General features: G+C 41.3%; 1 protein-coding gene across 3 annotated transcripts; it reads left to right on the plus strand.

The window, feature by feature from the left end:
- Positions 1 to 4,448: 4,448 nt before the first annotated feature.
- Positions 4,449 to 18,683, plus strand: LOC110533429 (NHL repeat-containing protein 3). Of its 3 annotated transcripts, XM_036989814.1 has the most exons (8): positions 4,449 to 4,480; positions 6,164 to 6,200; positions 11,725 to 11,880; positions 12,098 to 12,248; positions 15,324 to 15,524; positions 15,772 to 15,863; positions 17,028 to 17,140; positions 17,284 to 18,683. In XM_036989814.1, the coding sequence occupies exons 1-8, from the start codon at positions 4,464 to 4,466 to the stop codon at positions 17,537 to 17,539; spliced, it is 1,023 nt and encodes a 340-aa protein (XP_036845709.1). In that variant the 5' UTR covers positions 4,449 to 4,463; the 3' UTR covers positions 17,540 to 18,683. The 3 variants fall into 3 exon arrangements, with proteins under 3 accessions (XP_036845709.1, XP_036845708.1, XP_021473299.1); XM_036989813.1 differs by lacking the exons at positions 4,449 to 4,480; positions 6,164 to 6,200 and adding an exon at positions 8,799 to 9,104; XM_021617624.2 differs by lacking the exons at positions 4,449 to 4,480; positions 6,164 to 6,200 and adding an exon at positions 9,170 to 9,462.
- The last annotated feature ends 1,699 nt before the right edge of the window (positions 18,684 to 20,382 follow it).

Here is a 20,382-nt window from a genome sequence, read left to right on the forward strand (position 1 = left end):
CTGCTCTTCTGCCCGCCTCATTGGTCCAGAAATCTTCATGTTCCTCTTTAATCTGTGTGGGGTCTGAGTCCTGCTTCATTCCTGCTAACAGTGCTGATGCTAAGGGGGAACATCCTCTGCAGAGACTAGGAGAGAGACCCGCTTGAGGTCTGCAGAGGATAGGAAAATAATCTTTCACAAAAAATGTATTCCTTATTCAATGTTTAATATGGTACATTTATTGATTATAAATCACTCAGAAAATGTCCTTACACTTTCACAGCTTGAATATATTTCAGCATGGTCATTTGACACCGTCAGAGAGAATAAAGGAAATATGCATTTCTTTCCTTAATGAAATAATGTCCACAGTTATCTGATTACAGCAAAGTGGTGAGCTTACTGTACAGCGTGCATACCATAAAAGAAACAGACACCAAGAACCAACGTAAACAATGGAACAAATGGCAACAAATGGGACGGCAGGTAACCTAGGTGTTAGAGAGGCAGGCCAGCATTTCAACCCCACATAACACAATCTGAAAAAGTCAAAAGGAGTGAATACTTTTTTATACCCACTGTATATTGTTCTCTCCAGTGTGAATAATCAAATTGTCAGTTTTCCACTCAGGTTGAAAAAGTTGCTGCATTATTTGCTCCGGTGTGTGATGCCTCATATGGTTGCTCAGAGTTCCCTTCTTCCTGAAGGATTTGCCATTCCTTGCACTACTTTAATTTCTCCCCTGTGTGTGCACTCAAATGTTTAGTCAGACTTATTTTCTGGTTGAAGCATTTACCACAATATTGACAGCAATACCGTTTCTCCCCTGTATGACTTGCTGTGTGTAATCTTAATTGAAATGCTGTGGTAAAACATTTTCTGCACAGAGGACACTTGTGTGGTTTCTCCCCTGAGTGTCGCCTCATATGCACAGTCAGATGTCCTATCTGACGGAAGCATTTGCCACATTCATTGCAGCCATAAGGTTTCTCCCCGGTATGGGTCCTCTTATGCCTTTTCAGATCAGATTCCCAATAAAACAGTTTGCCACAAATATTACACCTAAACGGTTTCTCCCCTGTGTGTCCCCTCATATGCACTGTCAGATGTCCGATCTGACTAAAGCATTTGCCACATTCACTGCAGCAATAAGGTTTCTCCCCAGTATGGGCCCTCATATGCCTTTCCAGAGCAGATTTACAGTTGAAACATTTGCCACAAACAAGACAAGGGTTTTCACCAATGTGACTTGGTTTCATCTTGATCTCTTTAGTTGTACTGGTAGGGGACTCCACAATTTGCATTTGGAAAAGATGTGAGGGCTGAGGTGGGCCCTGATTTTCGACAGAAGCAGGAGTAAATATGAATTCTTTGGTATCAGACTCTATTTCTTTAAGCTGCTCTCCCCCCTGACTGGTCCAGAGTTCCTCATGTTCCTCTTTAACTTGTGTGGGCTCTGGATTCTCCTGCTTCAGACTGGGGCTCCACTGCTGCTGTTCAAGTGGGACCTCTTCTGGGAGACAGAGCTGATGGAGGTCTGGAGAAAAGGATAGGAAAGAAGAATCTTTCAAAAACTATTAATTCCTTAACCATTGTCTTACATGGTTAGTTGGTACACTTACAGTCCATTTATACTGGATAGACGCATGGTTGCTTTGAGTTGGGAGCAGTCTGACCGCATGCCTTTTTATCGGATTCTCCCAGAGAACCTTGAAGCCTCTGTTGCCTGATCTTCCATCATTCTACACTCAAAACGACTAAGTCCTACAATTTAAATAACGCTAATACGTTAAACATTGTGAACACCACTTTTTATTTCTTTACTGTAACAAGCTTGGAAAATACCTATTGAAAAAAGATTTGAAACTCTGTTGGCGCTCAAATCAATGACAAAATCCACAACCCAATGCTCTTTCTGGAAAATGCCATGGGCCAGCTGTTGCTAGCCTAGTCTGCGGCATGCTGATGGCTAGCTAAATGGTACTTTCAGTGTCCAAATGTTGACAAAATGACTAATATGCTGACCAAACCAGGCTCCGCACGTCTGTGTGCGCCATCGTGCGAGTGTTGATTTTGTCTATCCCCATCAAAATATCAAAACCAACTGTGAACCAACTATATTAATTTGGGGACAGGTTAATATGCTGACCAAACCAGGCTCCGCACATGTGTCTGTGTGCGCCATCGTGCGAGTGTTGATTTTGTCTATCCCCATCAAAATATCAAAACCAACTGTGAACCAACTATATAAATTTGGGGACAGGTTGAAAACACACATGAAAAACCATTCAAGAACATTTAGCTAGCTTTGTTGCTTTTTTTTTTGCTGGATACTAGTATAAATTGTTATCCATTTTAAGTCCTACAAAATTGTGTGTACTCCAACAATTTATCCACTGTTAAAAAGCTAAACCTTGTTAGTTTTCTTTGAATAATTTCTTCAAATGTTTTATGGCAGTTGGCAACGAACTTGAAAGTGCATTACAGCCACCAATTGGACTGGAGTGTGGACCTTTTTCATCTTTTAAATCACCCACACAGTATTTGCTAGAGGTCAACCGATTAATCGGAATGGCCGATTAATTAGGGCCAATTTCAAGTTTTCATAACAATCGGTAATCTGCATTTTTGGACACCGGCTTGTCACCAAAAACACACAATCGAGAGCATACTGTCGGGCTGTATCACCGCCTGGTACGGCAGCTGCTTCGTCCATAACCTGTTAGTTTTTCTCTAAGAAGCCCTCCTGTTCTCCACTCATTACCTGCACCTGTTTGAACTCATTACCTGTGTAAAAGACAACTGTCCACACACTCAATCAAACAGACTCCAACCTCTCCACAATGGCCAAGACCAGAGAGCTGTGTAAGGACATCAGGGGTTAAATTGTAGACCTGCACAAGGCAGGGATGGGCTACAGGACAATAGGCAAGCAGCTTGGTGAGAAGGCAACAACTGTTGGCGCAATTATTAGAAAATGGAAGAAGTTCAAGATGACGGTCAATCACTCTCGGTCTGGGGTTCCATGCAAGATCTTACCTCGTGGGGCATCAATGATCATGAGGAAGGTGAGGGATCAGCCCAGAACTACACAGCAGGACCTGGTCAATGACCTGAAGAAGGCTGGGACCACAGTCTCAAAGAAAACCATTAGTAACACACTACAGAAAGAGCTGCTATCTGAAAAAGCTGCAAAACCTGGACCGGTACAAATCAGCTGGGCTAGACAATCTAGACCCTCTCTAAAATGATCCGCCTCCATTGTTGCAACCCTTATTACTAGTATGTACAACCTCTCTTTCGTATCGTCCGAGATTCCTAAAGATTGAAAAGCTGCCGCGGTCATCCCCCTCTTCAAAAGAGGGTGACACTCTAGACCCAAACTGTTACAGACCTATATCCATCCTGCACTGCCTTTCTAAATTATTTTGAAAGCCAAGTTAACAAACAGATCACTGACCATTTCGAATCCCACCGTACCTTCTCCGCTGTGCAATCCAGTTTCCGAGGTGGTCACGGGTGCACCTCAGCCACGCAAAAGGTACTAAACGATATCATAACCGCCATCGATAAAAGATAATACTGCGCAGCCGTATTCATCAACCTGGTCAAGGCTTTCGACTCTGTCAATCACCGTATTCTTATCGGCAGATTCAACAGCCTTGGTTTCTCAAATGACTGACTCGCCTGGTTCACCAACTTCACCAAGTTCAGTGTGTCAAATCGGAGGGCATGATGGACGGACCTCTGGCAGTATCAATGGGGGTGCCACAAAGTTCAATTCTCGGGCCGACTCTTTTCTCTGTATATATCAATGTCGCCACTCTTGCTGCGAGTGATTCCTTGATCCACCTCTACGCAGACGACACCATTCTTAATTTTTTTTTACATTTTACCCCCTTTTCGTGGTATCCAATTGTTAGTAGTTACTATCTTATCTCATCGCTACAACTCCCATATGGGCTCGGGAGAGACGAAGGCCGAAAGCCATGCGTTCTTAAAAACCTCTCTGGGATATGTGGGACGCGTCCCACCTGGCCAAAAGCCAGGGAAAATGCAGAGTGCCAAATTCAAATAAATTACTATAAAAATCAAAATGTCATTAAATCACACATGCAAGATAGCAAAATTAAAGCTACACTTGTTGTTATGGATACAAGTATCCTGTGTGTGTGTGTGTTTCTTTTCTCTCCTTCTCCCCTCACAGGTGAAAATCATCACTCCCCAATCAGTCACCAATCAATCATCAATCAGAAGACACACCTCCTCCTGTTTCCTACCCAATCACAGTTCCTTTCCCTTGGTTTAAAAACCCTGTCAGTTGTTTGCTCTGGAGCTCAATCTCTCTGTAAATGCCATGTCTGTAGATCTCTCTGTTTCACTCTTTATGTATTGAGCACCTTCATATCACTTTGTCCTCACCTGTGAGTATTGTTTTTGGTTATGGTGTTTGTTTGCTGGTGGGAACCAAGACAAGTCACCCATGGGCATACACTACCCGTAGGTAAACTTTGTTAAATACACTAGTTAGAACTGGGCAGATCACCCACTGTATTTTTTTGGTTAGTTAGCTGTTGTTGAAATAGGCTAGTCTAGCTTAGGGGTGTTTTTGAATACTTATTTCTTTCCTTGGGTCCAGCTCAGCCCCTTTTCCTGCTCCCCCCAGTGTGTTTTCCAATAAACCCTGAGTTTGACGGTAGATTTCAGTAGTCGTGGTTAGTTCGTTCTCACTTTTACCTTGTCACTATTATAAATTGCGTGAGTTATGTTACGGGTCTCATTACCACCCCCCCCCCCCCCCCCCCCCCCCTCCCCTCCTAGACTGTCGGGCCAAAAGGGATTCGTAACACTTGTTGTGAATCCAGCCAACATGTCAGATTTCAAAAAGGCTTTTCGGAGAAAGAAAACAATGCTATTATCTGAGGATGGCACCTCTGTAAACAAAGAGAGAAACCATATTTCAACCCTGCAGGTGCGACACAAAACGCAGATATAAAAATATAATTCATGCTTTACCTTTGACGAGCTTCTTTTGATGGCACTCCAATATGTCCCATACTTCTTCATTACACAAAGGAATAACCTCAACCAATTTCTAAAGACTGTTGACATCCAGTGGAAGCGCTAGGAACTGCAAGAAGGTCCCTTATAAATCTGGATTCCCAAAGAAAACCCATTTGAAAAGAGTGACCTATAAAATAAACATCTGAATGGTTTGTCGTCTGTGCTAAATAAGTTCTGTTATACTCAGACATGATTCAAACAGTTTTAGAAACTTCAGTGTTTTCTATCCAAATCATATGTTATTATCATACTAATAATATGCCAATCTTATCTTCTGGGGATAAGTAGCAGGCAGTTGAATTTGGGCATGCATTTCATCCGGAAGTGAAAATGCTGCCCCGTCACCAAATACTGCCCCCCGCATCCAACCCGGAAGCCAGCCGCACCAATGTGTCAGAAGAAACACCGTGCACCTGGTGACCTGGCTAGTGTGCACTGCGCCTGGCCCGCCACAGGAGTCGCTAGTGCGCGATGAGACTTCTTTTTTTTTTTTTTTTTGAGTGAAAACCTCCTTCCATCAGCAAGAGCATTGTGGCTGGGTCTTTCAGCATGACAATCATCTCAAACACACCGCCCGGGCAACAAAGGAGTGGCTTCGTAAGAAGCTTTTCAAGGTCCTGGAGTGGCCTAGCCAATCTCCAGATTGCAACCCCATAGAAAATCTTTGGAGGGAGTTGAAAGTCCGTGTTGCCCAGCAACAGCCCCAAAACATCACTGCTCTAGAGGAGATCTGCATGGAGGAATGGGCCAAAATACCAGCAACAGTGTGTGAAAACCTTGTGAAGACTTACAGAAAACATTTGACCCCTGTCATTGCCAACACAGGGTATATACAAGTATTGAGAAACTTTTGTTATTGACCAAATACTTATTTTCCACCATAATTTGCAAATAAATTCATTAAAAATCCTACAATGTGATTTTATGGATTTTTTTTCTTTTCATTTTGTCTGTCATAGTTGAAGTGTACCTATAATGAAAATTACAGGCCTCATCTTTTTAAGTGGAAGAACTTGCACAATTGGTGGCTGACTAAATACTTTTTTGCCCCACTGTACCACCCACCACTGCAACCTGTATGCTCTCGTCGGCTGGCCCTCGCTACATATTCATCACCAGACCCACTGGCTCCAGGTCATCTATAAGTTTTTGCAAGGTAAAGCTCTGCCTTATCTCAGCTCACTGCTCACCATAACAACACCCACCTGTAGCATGTGCTCCAGCAGGCATATCTCACTGGTCATCCCCAAAGCCAACACCTAATTTGACCGCCTTTCCTTCCAGTTCTCTGCTGCCAATGATTGGAACGAATTGCAAAAATTGCTCAAGTTGGAGACATATCTCCCTCACTAACTTTAAGCATCAGCTATCTGAGCAGCTTGCCGATCGCTACAGCTGTACACAGCCCATCCAACTACCTACCTCATCCCCATATTGTTTTTATTAACTTGTTTTGCACACCAGTATTTCTACTTGCACATCAATCACTCGTTAATTTGCTAAATTGTAATTACTTCGCTACTATTAGCCTATTTATTGCCTAACCTCCTTACTCCATTTGCACACACTGTATATAGATTTTTCTATTGTGTTATTGACTGTATATTTGTTTCTCCCATGTGTAACTCTTGTTGCTTTTTGTCGCACTGCTTTGCTTAATCTTGGCCAGGTCGCAGTTGTAAATGAGAACTTGTAAAAAATAAAAAATAAATGTATAGTACATGGAAAGTATTCAGACCCCTTGACGTCTTCCACATTTTGTTACGTTAAAGCCTTATTCTAAAGTTGATGAAATTGCTCAATCTACACACAATACCCCATAATGACAAAGCAAAAACAGGTTTTTAGAAATGTTTGCAAATGTATTAACAATAAAAACAGAAATCACATTCACATAAGTATTCAGACCCTTTACTCAGTACTTGGTTTAAGCACATTTGGCAGCGATTACAGCCTCATGTCTTCTTGAGTATGACACTACAAGCTTGGCACACCTGTACTTCGTGAGTTTCTCCCATTGTTCTCTGCAGAGCCTCTCAAGCTCTGTCAGGTTGGATAGGGAGCATTGCTGCACAGCTGTTTTTAGGTCTCTCCAGAGATGTTCGTTGAATGTGTGACTTCAAACAAGGTTCAGAATGTCCACTCAGTGGGCCTACACATTGCACACCCTTTAGATTGTCCATTTTCATCTTACAGGGTTTTACATGAATTTCTCAATGTAGAATTTCAATAGCTCCTTGGTCATGTGACATACTGACCTCAAACAAGGTTCAGAATGTCCACTGACTATACCTTCATATCGCACGCTCTGATGTTTGTCTCCTTTCATATCATGCTATTAGAATTAAATATGTAAGCTTTGCAGGCCTTCATTTTACATGAGTATTAAAAAATAATAATTAAGTCAACAAAATGTTCCATCCTCGCGATAACTATCTTTCACATGGACACTGAAAAGATCCGCAAATGGCTGTATGTGGTATGGATCAAGGACAAGAGGTGTTCAAACAGAGGTGCTTAAAGGAAGGAGCACAGGTAGGCCTTATGAAAAACAGTGTTTCATATGCTCTTTTTAATTACAGTAATAGGCCGTGATTTGAAGGTCACAGTGAGCTTGATAACATGAAAGAATCCTTTTCATAGCATCACTTTCATATACTGTACATTAAGACAAATCCTTCTACGTTGAGTATTAGAACGCAGTTTACAACCGGATAACTGGATATTTTAGTGTATTCACAAGACACCAGCAGACAACTTACAAAATGCAATTTTGCATTTGAGGGTAAGTTTTTCTGATAAATAGTTATTTGATGCATTGCCTACTATCTCTAGCTGGGAAAATAAGTTATTTTGTGAGTAAAATCCTTTTTCCAAAATTGATTTAGGTACATTTTTGTGAAGAGGTATGAGGGTTGTGATATGGGTCATTTAATATTAAAATCAGCGCCCTTAACCACTGCGCCACCCGGGAGGCCACTCCCACACTATCTTTAAGCATCAGCTATCAGAGCAGCTTACACCGGCCGCACCTGTACATAGCCCATCCAACTACCTGATCCCCATATTGCTATATATTTTATATATTTTCTCTTCTTTTTTTGTGCTCATTTGCACCACAGTATCTCTACTTGCACATTCATCTTCTGCACATCTCACTCCAGTGTTAATTTGCGAAATTGTAATTATTTCACCACTACGGACTTTATTGCTTTACCTCCCTAATCTTACTTCATTTGCACACACTTTATAGACTTTTATATTGTGTTGACTGTACGTTTGTTTATTCCATGTGTAATTCTGTGTTTGTGTCACACTGCTTTGCTTTATCTTGGCCAGGTCACAGTTGTAAATGAGAACTTGATCTCAACTGGCTTCAATGTAAAACCATGTGAGATGAAAATAGACAAACTAAAGGGTGTGCAATGTGTAGGGCCACTGAGTGGACATTCTGAAACGTGTTTGAAGTCACTAGGTCACATGACCAAGGAGCTATTGAAGGTTTACATTTTGAAAAATTCATGTAAAATCATGTGAGATGAAAATGGACAAACTATAGGGTGTGCAATGTGTGCCTGTGTCATCCGGTTAGCTACAACCAATTTTGAAAGTGTTAGGAGTAATGGTTAAAGAGCTATTGAAATTTGACAAATTTGATTTGTCACTATGTTGATGGTCCCTAACTGCTGTTGGTGGACGTAAGGAAAACTACAGGCGAATATCCAACCTGAAACTGTCTTTACCTCGGTTTACAGGGACTATGTTTGGGAAACCGTTATTCCCAATCCCACTTTCTCCCCATGGCCGCAACCATAGTACGATAAACGGTAATTTTGGCCATTAGGGTCGTAGCCTAAATTACATGCTTCAAACCATGACTCGACACAGTAGTTGCTACAAACCTGATCGATGTAATTTTATCTCCGGATTGAAAACCAAATCAAGCAGCCGTCGTAAACGCTTGATCTCCTCCTTTGAATTGGAAATTTCGTCCTGGTATTCTGTTATCGTTTTTTCTACTTCTACGTATATCTCCACAGCAACCGCGGTTAGTCGCTTGGTAAGAAACCCATTCAACAACTGTAGTTTGGACATTTTTGCAAGACCTAATGTAAAAGACTTGACCACTTCTAGCTAGTAGACTGGCTACGTATGGAGAAAAAAAACCTCTCAGACAAAATGTACCCAAGACCACGTGACCTCAACCACGAACATCGTCATGTGATCAAAATAGGAAGTGGCGTTAGTCTTTTCGTCTGATTCAAAGGTGCTAGGTTGGGTGGAAGCGCCCGATATATTTGATTGTTAACCTTCAAGGTTTCCCCATGAAAAGACGAAATCATTTGTGTTTAATAGTGACGACCATGGGGACACTTTTTCTGCTTATGGTGGTATTATATGGTTCAATAAATTCACAGGTACGTAGCTCCTTTCAATAGTTTTTTTATGGTATTGACTTACCTGTTTTGCTGACTGTCAGCATCATATCCTTCCTTGCCCTTGTTGAGTTAGCTAACAGTTGCCAGAATCAATAGTTACTTGTCATATGTGCTCTAATACATAGATTACACAATTATTTCTCACTTAAAACCCTGTTAAGAACTGTCTGTTTTAGAACAGGATCCTTCCTGTCTGTCTTGTTCATAAGATACCCTGTCAAAATACTGGTCTGCATTCAGTACGTCTTTGTACTGAACGACCAGTTGAACAACGGGATGGGTTGTGGTAAAGGCCCTATTTGAGGCAATCAAATCAATGATGTACTGTGGGTAAATGGTGACTGACTGATCTATAAATAATAATGGGTAGTTCATTATTGTGCAAAATGATTTGGAGATGAATCAGTCGGCTGCAATGTAGAACAAGCCCAAAGACAGTACAGTATAAAACCCCACAGTGGAGGTGTCATAATACCCATTAAACCTTGCGGCCAAACAGGGAAATGGTTCCAATCGTTTTCCAGCATTCATTTTATCCATAGAGGATTTTAGAAACACTTCAAGTAAGGGCTGTGTTTTGTGTAGACTGACCCTGGCGTGACATTTTGATAACCATGTAAATCTCTCTCTCGGGCAAGGTGACTTTTATCAATATATTCGGCTCTATTTAATCTCAAATTCGAAAATGCTAATTCGCATCAAAGTAGGCATGCATGTCATCTCAAGCTGACACCTTTGCTAACAGGTATTATGTAAATTTAAAACTTGCGCAAGACAGTTAACAGAATTGTCAATTTAAAGAAATGTAGCTAATTTATTAATTACTATATTTAGATAATTCAGATATTCTTACCTTTGCCTCAATTCAGCAGTCTCTTCCAAATCATGGTATTTATGGTTCTTAATGATAGCCACATTAGCAGCTAATTAGTATTTCATTTTAGGGGGGTAAATACAAGTGAATATATTGATAAATCACCTTGTACTAGAGAGATTTAAACGTTTATCAAAACGTCACGGCAGGGTGATGGCGACTGCTTGCTTTCCAGCAGAAACAGTTTGTGCATATATTATGACAACATTTTGTGTATTAATTACACTTTGGATGGTGTAGCAATGCATCCAGACACTACAAAGATATAGGCGTCCTTCCTAACGCAGTTGCCAGAGAGGAAGGAAATCGCTCAGTGATTTCTTCATGAGGCCAATGGTGACTTTAAAACAGTTATAGAGTTTAATGACTGATAAGAGAGAACTGAGGATTGTAGTTACTCCATACTAACCTAAATGACAGCTTGAAAAGAACGAAGCCTGTACAGAATAAAAAATATTCAAAATCAGGCATCCTATTTGCAATAATGCACTTAAGTAAAACTGCAAAAAAATTGACGAAGTAATGTCCTGAATACAAAGCATTATCTTTGGGGCAAATACAACACATCACTGAGTACCATTCTTCATATTTTCAAGCATGGTGGTGGCTGTATCATGTTATGGGTATGCTTGTCATAAGCAAGGACTAGGGAGTTTTTGAGGATTAAAAGAAACGGAATAGAGCTAAGCACAGGCAAAATCCTAGTGGAAAACCTGGTTCAGTCTGCTTTCCAACAGACACTGGGAGACAAATTCACCTTCCAGCAGGACAATAAGCTAAAATTCAAGACCAAATATACACTGGAGTTGCTTACCAAGACGACAATGAATTTTCCTGAGAGGTCTAGTTACAGTTTTGACTTAAATCGACTTGAAAATCTATGGCAAGACTTGGAAATGGCTGTATAGCAATGATCAACAACCAACTTGACAGAGCTTGAAGAACTTAAAAAGAATAATGTACAAATATTGTACAATCCAGGTGCGCAAAGCTCTTAGACTTACCCAGAAAGACTCACAGCTGTAATCGCTGCCAAAGGTGATTATAACATGTATTGACCTAACTTTTTTTTATCAATATTAGTATTTTATATTTCATAAATTCTAACATGTATAAAAAAATATATTCTACTTTCACATTAGAGTATTTTGTGTAGATCGTTGACTAAAAAAATGACAATTAAATCAATTCTAATTCCACCCTGTAACACAACAAAATGTGGAAAGAGCTTTTTCTGAAGGCACTGTACCAGCAAGTTTATTACATATCAATCCATATCAACAGTAATCAAATACAGTAAAATAATTAGCCCTAATCAAATAATTTCCCATTAGAATGCATAAGGCAATGTTTTGTTTCTTTGGCAGCAATCGGAAACATCTGGCCTAAAACCAGATTACAGACTTCTTGGACGACCACTGTACAAATTGGATATCAACTGGCCCAAATATCCCGAGCTTTTCAGCGGCGAGGTATTTGGAGTGGCTGTCAACCAGTATGCCGGTGTGGTATATGTTGCACAGGTCAGTATGTTATCTTGAAGTCCTGTATTTGATTTAAAACCAATGGTGTTATGATACAAAACTTAAAGAGACAAAGGGAAAAGAAAAAGCAAGGCTTAAAAAAACAGATTAACATAACATTGTCATTGTAAAAACAGTGCTGAGTACAGATGTGCTGTACAAAATAGATGACAATGTAGGATATTAGGTATTAAATAACCAAACTTCTATGTCCCAGAGAGGTGAGACGGTTCCAAAGGTGCTGGTGTTCACAACAGACGGAGAGTTCCTACAGGCCTGGAACACGAGCACCCTGGAGATGCCCCATGGGATATTTTTGGCCGACGCCGCCACCAACCCCACCGTGTGGGTCACGGACGTAGGAAACGGTGAGGCCTCACAGCAGATCTAGGCCCGGTTTCCCAATAGAGATGGAACTTAAGCTTATGAGTGTAACGATGCACCTTTCCTACAACGGTCGAAGATGTAGCATGCGTTTCCCAAAACACCATGCAGAGAGAACGGTTGCTAAGTGCGTCGTTGGAGTATGTGTCGATACTGATAGGATCGAAAGGGAGTGCTGCTTTCGGATCAGCTTCATTCAGCTCTTTCCTCAACATTGTAATTACAGTGCATTCGGAAAGTATTCAGACCCCTTCACTTTTTCCACATTTTGTTACATTAAAGCCTTATTCTACAATGGATTAAATAAAACATTTTCCTCATCAACCTACACACAATATCCCATAATGACAAAGCAAAACAGGTTTTTAGAAATGTCTGCAAATTTATAAAAATATATAAAAAATACCTTATGTATATAAGTATTCAGACCCTTTGCTATGATACTTGAATTTGAGCTCAGGTGCATCCTGTTTCCATTGATCATCCTTGAAATGTTTTTACAACTTGATTGGAATCCATCTGTGGTAAATTAAATTGATTGGACATGATTTGGAAAGGCACACACACCTGTCTGTATAAGGTGCCACAGTTGACAGTGCATGTCAGAGCAAAAACCAAGCCATGACGTCAAAGGAATTGTCCGTAGAGCTCCGAGACAGGATTCTGTCGAGGCACAGATCTGGGGAAGGGAACCCCAAAATTTCTGAGGCAATGAAAGTCCCTAAGAACACAGTGGCCTCCGTCATTCTTAAATGGAAGAAGTTTGTAACCGCCAAGACTCTTCCTAAACAAGAACCCGATGGTCACTCTGAAAGAGCTCCAGAGTTCCTCTGTGGAGATGGTTGTCCTTATAGGTTCTCCCATCTCAAGATAGATCTCTTTGGCCTGAATGCCAAGCGTCACATCTGGAGAAAACCTGGCACCATCACTACGGTGAGGCGTGGTGGCAGCATCATGCTGTGGGGATGTTTGTCAGCTGCAGGGACTGGGAGACTAGTCAGGATCGATGGCAAGGATGGACGGAGCAACGTACAGAGATCCTTGATGAAAACCTGCTCAGGACCTCAGACTGTGGCGAAGGTTCACCTTCCAACAGGACAACGAACCTAAGCACACAGCCAAAACAACACTGGAGTGGCTTCAGGACAAGTCTCTGAGTCTCTGAATGTCTTTGAGTGGCCCAGCCATAGCCCGGACTTCAACCCTATCAAACATGTCTGGGAGAGAACCTAAAAATAGCTGTGCAGCGACGCTCCCCATCAAACCTGACAGAGCTTGAGATGATCTGCAGAGAAGAATTGGAGAAACTCCCCAAATATAGGTGTGCCAAGCTTGTAGCGTCATACCCAAGAAGACTTGAGGCTGTAATCACTGCCAAGGGGGCTTTAACAAAGTACTGAGAGAAGGGTCTGAATACTTATGAAAGTGAGATATTTCCGTTGTTTTTTTTTCTATTCTAAAAACCTGTTTTTGCTTTTTTTTAATGGGGTATTGTGTGTAGATTCATGAATAAATCTGTAATGTAACAAAATGTGGAAAAAGTGAAGTGGTCTGAATACTTTCTGAATACGCTGTATTTCACAATACTGATGCCGTATCAGCTCCTATAGAGATATTACTATCTACGGCTGCAAATATTCTAATGCTTACCCAATAAAAATGCTCTAAATCACAGATTTTGCACATTGCGCACATGTTCGGCTGCACCATTAATATTTTTTGACAAATTACAGATCGTAGCTTACAAGTAGCAAATAGAACTCAGTTGATTGAACATAATTTACTTGTTTTATCTTTTAATGCAGTCATCTCGGTTTTTATTTGAATCATATTTGTATATGTTGCTTGTTTGTATCAATTGCAAAGACATTGGCAACTTTGTATATGTAGTCAACTTTGTTCTGAAGGTATTGAGGTCACAGAGAGAAGGATAAACCATGCTATGTTTAGCAGAGATCTTCTGTGCATGTGACGCGGGAGGGCGTAAAAGCATCTAACAAAGCACTTAGCTGTTCTACAAGTGGTCTGATGTAGGGTTCAGATTCGAGTGTTTTCAAGTGCAACGTTAACGATAATTTTGGGAAACCACTCAAGAGATTTAACGATTGTCATACGAAGGCTCTAACGATGAATTTAGCCATAAAGAGCCCTGAACAGGTCGATTGGCACGTGTTTTTCTATTGCTCATTAGAAAACTAGATTTCAGTCTTAGAGGTGTGTTTCTTGACTGATTCCGCATTTGGTTAATGAAGTTTGCTCCCTATGAGACACTGTAGATGCAGAAGCCGATTTCACTTCCTCAAATTCCCCAGAATTAATATATGAACTCATGAAATCTGTAATACATTTTTACATTTTGGTCGAGGATGTTTTAGATGCAAAATTGTACATCTAACTAAGGTGTTTGGTGCAGTATTTCTCAAGTAAAAACATTTACGAAGTGTTGTCTTATGTAAACAGTTGGAGCTGCTGGGCAGATCTGTCTCACTGACTATGCTATTCGATAGAGAGCAATAATTTACCTAGTGTGACACACAGATGTTCCAAACTCTGTTTTAGACCAGACTGACTTTATGACCAAAATCATCCTATTTACACTTTGTAGTCAATTTTGACTCTTAAAATAACTGTTTCTAACTCATATCGATGCCACATAGGCCATTTTCAAAGGGATTTGTTGCTTTTTAAAGGCAGATGTTTTTTTAAGATGCTTTTGGGAAACCGGGCCCTGGGTCGTGTTCATTAGGACACGCAACGGACAACATTTTGCAACAGAACTGAAACAAGCCCTATTGTGAACGTATTCTATGTACTAAACACTTTAGTGTTGACAAAATACGGTGTATTTACTTTGTTAGTCATACACACATCTGGCTGATAAACATTGGATCCAGCTAAAGTGCCTTGCCTAATAGAAAAGTTTTTATACAACCTCATCACTCATCTATTTCCCAAAATATGAGCCTCCTTGACCTGTCTGCAGTCTCATTGCTTAGAACGCTGCTGTAGTCTCAGTGTTTTGAGTGACCACTGTATTTTTCCTATCCAATCTGTTGTAGGCCCGTATGGTCACTCCATTAAGCAGTACTCTCCCTCGGGCAAGCTGCTCCAGGTCCTGGGCTCAATGGGGGAAGCCGGCTCTGGGGTCAACCCGCTCCAGTTTGACCAGCCCGCTGAAATCTTTGTCCACAGCTCTGGGGAGATCTACATAGTGGACGGGGACGGAGGGATTAACAACCGCCTCATCAAACTGTCCAAAGGTGATGGTGACATTATAACCACAGAGAGCCTAGAATAAGTTGTATATGTCATTCTGTGGTTATAACATTACGTTCTATGCCAGAGCCACACTTCCAAAATGCCAAAATATAATTTCTATTCCCATTAAAGTTCTGGTAATTCTATTTGTATGGCCATTCATAGAAAATGGTGATACTACCCATTGAAATAACATAATGCTATAGCCATGGTGTGATCCATGTTATAAACTCTATGGTTTCTCTATAGACCTGGAGGTGCAATGGATGCACGGAGAGAAGGGCCAGGGCCTTGCACAGTTCTACATCCCCCATAGTGTGGCAGTAGATAACTATCAAAGGGTAGGTACATTGTGCAGGACTCTGCTGTACAAGCAGTGCTGTGTTAAAGACAACTTCAAGTTCAAAACCTTATTGTCCAATATTGTGAAGTGATGTCTAAGCAGGCATCTCGTGGTTGAAATGCTTCACAAGCTGAAATCCAAGTCTCATCTCACTCAACTTCATAGAACTGTACCTGATACAGATTGATAGTGACATTTTTGTAGTGCAAACTAATTGTGCAAAGTGCAAGAAGTACTGTAAACTGCAGTGTAATTTAATGTGAAACTTTTCTTCAATTATATGCGTTATATGGGCTACCGAGTGGCGCAGCGGTCTAAGACACTGCATCTCAGTGCACGAGGTGTCACTGCTGCATCACACCCGGCTGTGATTGGGAGTCCCATAGGGCGGCGCACAGTTGGCCCAACGTCGTCCTGGTTTGGCTGGGGTAGGCCGTCATTGTAAATAAGAATTTGTTCTTAACTGACTTGCCTAGTAAAATAAATAAGGAGGCGATTAATTTAAGTAGAGTTTATAAGCTGGGCTTTACATAAATACACTGAGTGTACAAAACATTAGGAACACCTAACACCGACTGTCCAGGTGAAAGCTATGATACCTTATAGATGTCATCTGTTAAATCCACTTCAATCAGTATAGATGAAGGGGAGGAGACAGGTTAAAGGAGGAGTTTTAAGCCTTGAGACATGGATGTGTGCCATTCAGAGGTTGAATGGGCAAGACAAAAGATTTAAGTGCCTTTGAACGAGGTATGGTAGTAGGTGCCAGGCACACCGGTTTGTGTGTCAAGAACTGCAATGCTGCAGGGTTTTTCACACTCAACAGTTTCCTGTGTGTATCAAGAATGGTCCACCACCCAAAGAACATCTGTCCAACTTGATACAACTGTGGGACGCATTGGAGTCAACATGGGCCAGCATCCCTGTGTAACGTTTTCGATGCCTTATAGTCCATCCCCCGACAAATTGAGGCTGTTCTAAGGGGAAAAGTGGGTGCAACTCAATATTAGGAAGGTGTTTCTAATGTTTTATACACTCTGTGTAGTCTCCTCTTTATAATGCATATTATTTAAGAAAAGTTTCAAATTAAATCACACTGCTAGATTGAGGTTTATGGTAAGCTTTGGATTTTGTGGTAAGTGTGTGTTGTGGTGTTGCGTAGGTGTGGGTTGCTGACAGAGGAAACAAGCGAATCCAGGTGTTTAATTCTGTGACTGGAGACTGGCTTGGAACATGGGGAAGCTGTTTCAATGAGGATGCACCCTACTCTGTCAGGTTGGTAGTGATAGTCCCAATATTTACCTGTCAGTCTTATTTTGTTATCTTTCATGGACACACTGGTTTTGCTAACTGCAACTCAATATTAGGAAGGTTTCCTTAATGTTTTGTACACTCAGTGTAATTAATTATCCCCATAGGTTGACACCAGACCAGAAGTACTTTGTGGTGGTGCAGCTGAACACCAATCAGATCTCCCTACTGGAGGCTCCACCTGTGGGTGTGATTGGTCAGTGCCAGGTGGTCAGTGTCATCCAATTGGCTGAAGACGTCAAGCCCCACCTAGTGGACCTGGACCTGAAGACTGGGGCTCTGTATGTGGCTGAGATTGGTGCACAGCAGGCTCAGAAGTTTACCCCATTCAGCCTGGGTACTGGCTTCCTGCAGGATGGTTGATGCACTCTATTATAGGCCGTGTTCCAGGCGGACAACATTGCAGACACATGACAGATCTCAGAACGCCTGGATTGGTGTTTAACATATCAGTTAACCACATCATATGATAGCAATCTGATGCTCGACTGTGCAGTCTATGATCTGGGCACAGAACCACTGGCTGATGCAGTGCAACGTCTGCAATGTAGTTGGCCTGGACCACGACTATAATCTTTTGATGAGAAGTTAACATGTATATTTAAATAGATTCAAATGAGCCAGGCCACTTATTGGACAAATCAAAGATGCCATTTTCTCCTCATACTGCTCATTTGAATAATTATTTACCCCAGGCTCACTAAGGTATAAAGTCCTTTGTATGTAACGTGCTACGCCAATCATTAACTCTTAGCCAGCTCCATGTTTACTGTTTAGTTCTTATGGAGGTATAGAAAAGTATTGCATGTCCAACTAACCAATCTCACTGGTCACTTACGTTAGCGGCTTGATGTTAACCAAATCTCATGATCCTGTTACTTAATTGCATGAAAGAAATGATTGTAAGAACCATAATTTGAAATTCTTTAAGGCAGCTATGTTTTAAAAGCGTCAAAGTGACTTGTGCTGTATGAGGTACTACTACTATCAAGTGAGAAACTTGTTTTCTTACTTGCAGTATGTTTGATCACAGTAATATGACCAGTGCTATTCAGATTAGATTTGAAAGGGTTCGGTGTCATCCGCTAGCATCTTTTGCCAGGGGAAGTGTTGTGATATATGAAATGTGTGGTTTAGCATTGAAAGTGTATAACATAAGCTTTCAATGCAAAGCATAACATTATTATGCTTGTGTGTGTGTATATGGTTTCATTGGGATTACAAGTCCTGTATTTTTTTGTGTTTTTACCCTGGGGAACAAATCTAATTTTATGGGGAAATGTTTACATTGCTTGCTCCTGAATATTGTTTATGGTCATATGCATATTTTGTTAAATTTGATTGTATGAATATACTGTGATTTGTTTCTGCTGCTTTTTATTAGTGCCATATCTTAGTCATGCTCTGCATCATTGAATTTTAAATGTTTTATGTTGCTTGTTATTCTTTCATTTTCAAGGGTAAAGATTGACAGAAATAAGATCTAAATAAACTTTTTGAAAACCAATATTGTCATAGTGATATAGCTTCCCCTGGCTTTAGTCTGTCATTATTTTGATGCATGAATACCAGGGGAGGATAGCTCATAATAATTTCTGGAGTGGAGTGTAATGGCTGCAATAGAGTGAATGGAATGGTATCCAAAACATTATTGCTGTCCTCAGCAGTCTTCACTGATGAATCCACAACCCCTTCATGTAAAGGGATTCTGAAAACAGCAAGGCAAAGAAAAACAGACCAAAAACAGGAATTACAGTCTGAGTGACAAATGTAATTAGATTATCAATCCACAGCAATTGCAAACAAAATGTTGTTAGAAATCACACGGAACCCAAACCGGCTGCGCACGTGCGCTATCGTGCATTCATTTATTTTGCCCCCCCCCCCCCCCAAATGTATTTGGCTAAGGTGTATGTTACTTCCAACTTCAACTGTAGGTGCTCCTTTTGTCCAGGTGGGAAAGGGTAGTGTGGAGTGCAATAGAGATTGCATCATCTGTGGATCTGTTGGGGCGGTATGCAAATTAGAGTGGGTCTAGTGTTTCTGGGATAATGGTGTTGATGTGAGCCATGACCAGCCTTTCAAAGCACTTCATGGCTATAGACGTGAGTGCTATGAGTCAGGAGTCGTTTAGGCAGGTTACCTTAGTGTTCTTGGGAACAGGGACTATGGTGGTCTGCTGAAAACATGTTGGTATTACAGACTCAGACAGGGAGAGTTTTAAATTGTAAGGGAAGAAACTTGCCAGTTGGTCAGCGCATGTTCGCAGTACACGTCCTGGTAATCCGTCTGGCCCTGCGGCTTTGTTAATGTTGACCTGTTTAAAGGTCTTAATCACATTGGCTGCAGAGAGTGTGATCACACAGTGTTCCGGAACAGCTGGTGCTCTCATGCATTTTTCAGTGTTATTTGCCTCGAAGCGAGCATAGAAGTAGTTTAGCTCTTGTCACTGGACAGCTCTCGGCTGTGCTTCCCTTTGTAGTCTGTAATGGTTTGCAAGCCCTGCCACATGCGACGAGCGTCAGAGCCGGTGTAATACGATTCGATCTTAGTCCTGTTTGATGGTTAGTCGGAGGGCATAGCGGGATTTCTTAGAAGCTTCCGGGTTAGAGTCCCGCTTGAACGCGGCAGCTCTAGCCTTTAGCTCTGTGCTGATGTTGCCTGTAATCCATGGCTTCTGGTTGGGGTATGTATGAATAGCATTCTCATATACAAATACATTTGATTTGATTCATATAGGTGTTCCTTTTGTCCAGGTGGGAAAGGCCAGTGTGGAGTGCAATAGAGATTGCATAATCGGTTGATCTGTTGGGGCGGTATACAAATTGGAGTGGGTCTAGGGTTTCTGGGATAATTGTGTTGATGTGAGCCATGACCAGCCTTTCGAAGCACTTCATGGCTACAGACGTGAGTGCTACCGGTTGGTAGTCGTTTAGGCAGGCTACCTTAGTGTTCTTGGGCACTATGATGGTCTGTGCCCATGTTGGTATTACAGACTCAGACAGGGAGCGGTTGAAAATGCCAGTTGGTCAGCGCATGCTCGCAGTACACGTCTTTGTAATTCATCTGGTTTGGGTACGTAAATACTGATGAAGCCAATGGCTGATGTGGTGTACTCCTCAATGCCGTAGTGTTAGGGTTGCGTCAATTTGAATCTGGTATCAGGATAAATATGACACTGAGTCACCGATTGTATGCTATGTATT

This window comes from Oncorhynchus mykiss, chromosome 10 (genome assembly GCF_013265735.2).
Source record: "Oncorhynchus mykiss isolate Arlee chromosome 10, USDA_OmykA_1.1, whole genome shotgun sequence".
Taxonomy (NCBI): domain Eukaryota; kingdom Metazoa; phylum Chordata; class Actinopteri; order Salmoniformes; family Salmonidae; genus Oncorhynchus; species Oncorhynchus mykiss.

Coding starts and splice junctions, on each gene's coding strand:
- LOC110533429 (XM_036989813.1), top strand. CDS start 8,907: ATGCTTCAAACCATGACTCGACACAGTAGTTGCTACAAACCTGATCGA. Junction 12,249..15,323: donor GGTCACGGACGTAGGAAACG/GTGAGGCCTCAC, acceptor AATCTGTTGTAG/GCCCGTATGGTCACTCCATT. Junction 15,864..17,027: donor CAGTAGATAACTATCAAAGG/GTAGGTACATTG, acceptor GGTGTTGCGTAG/GTGTGGGTTGCTGACAGAGG.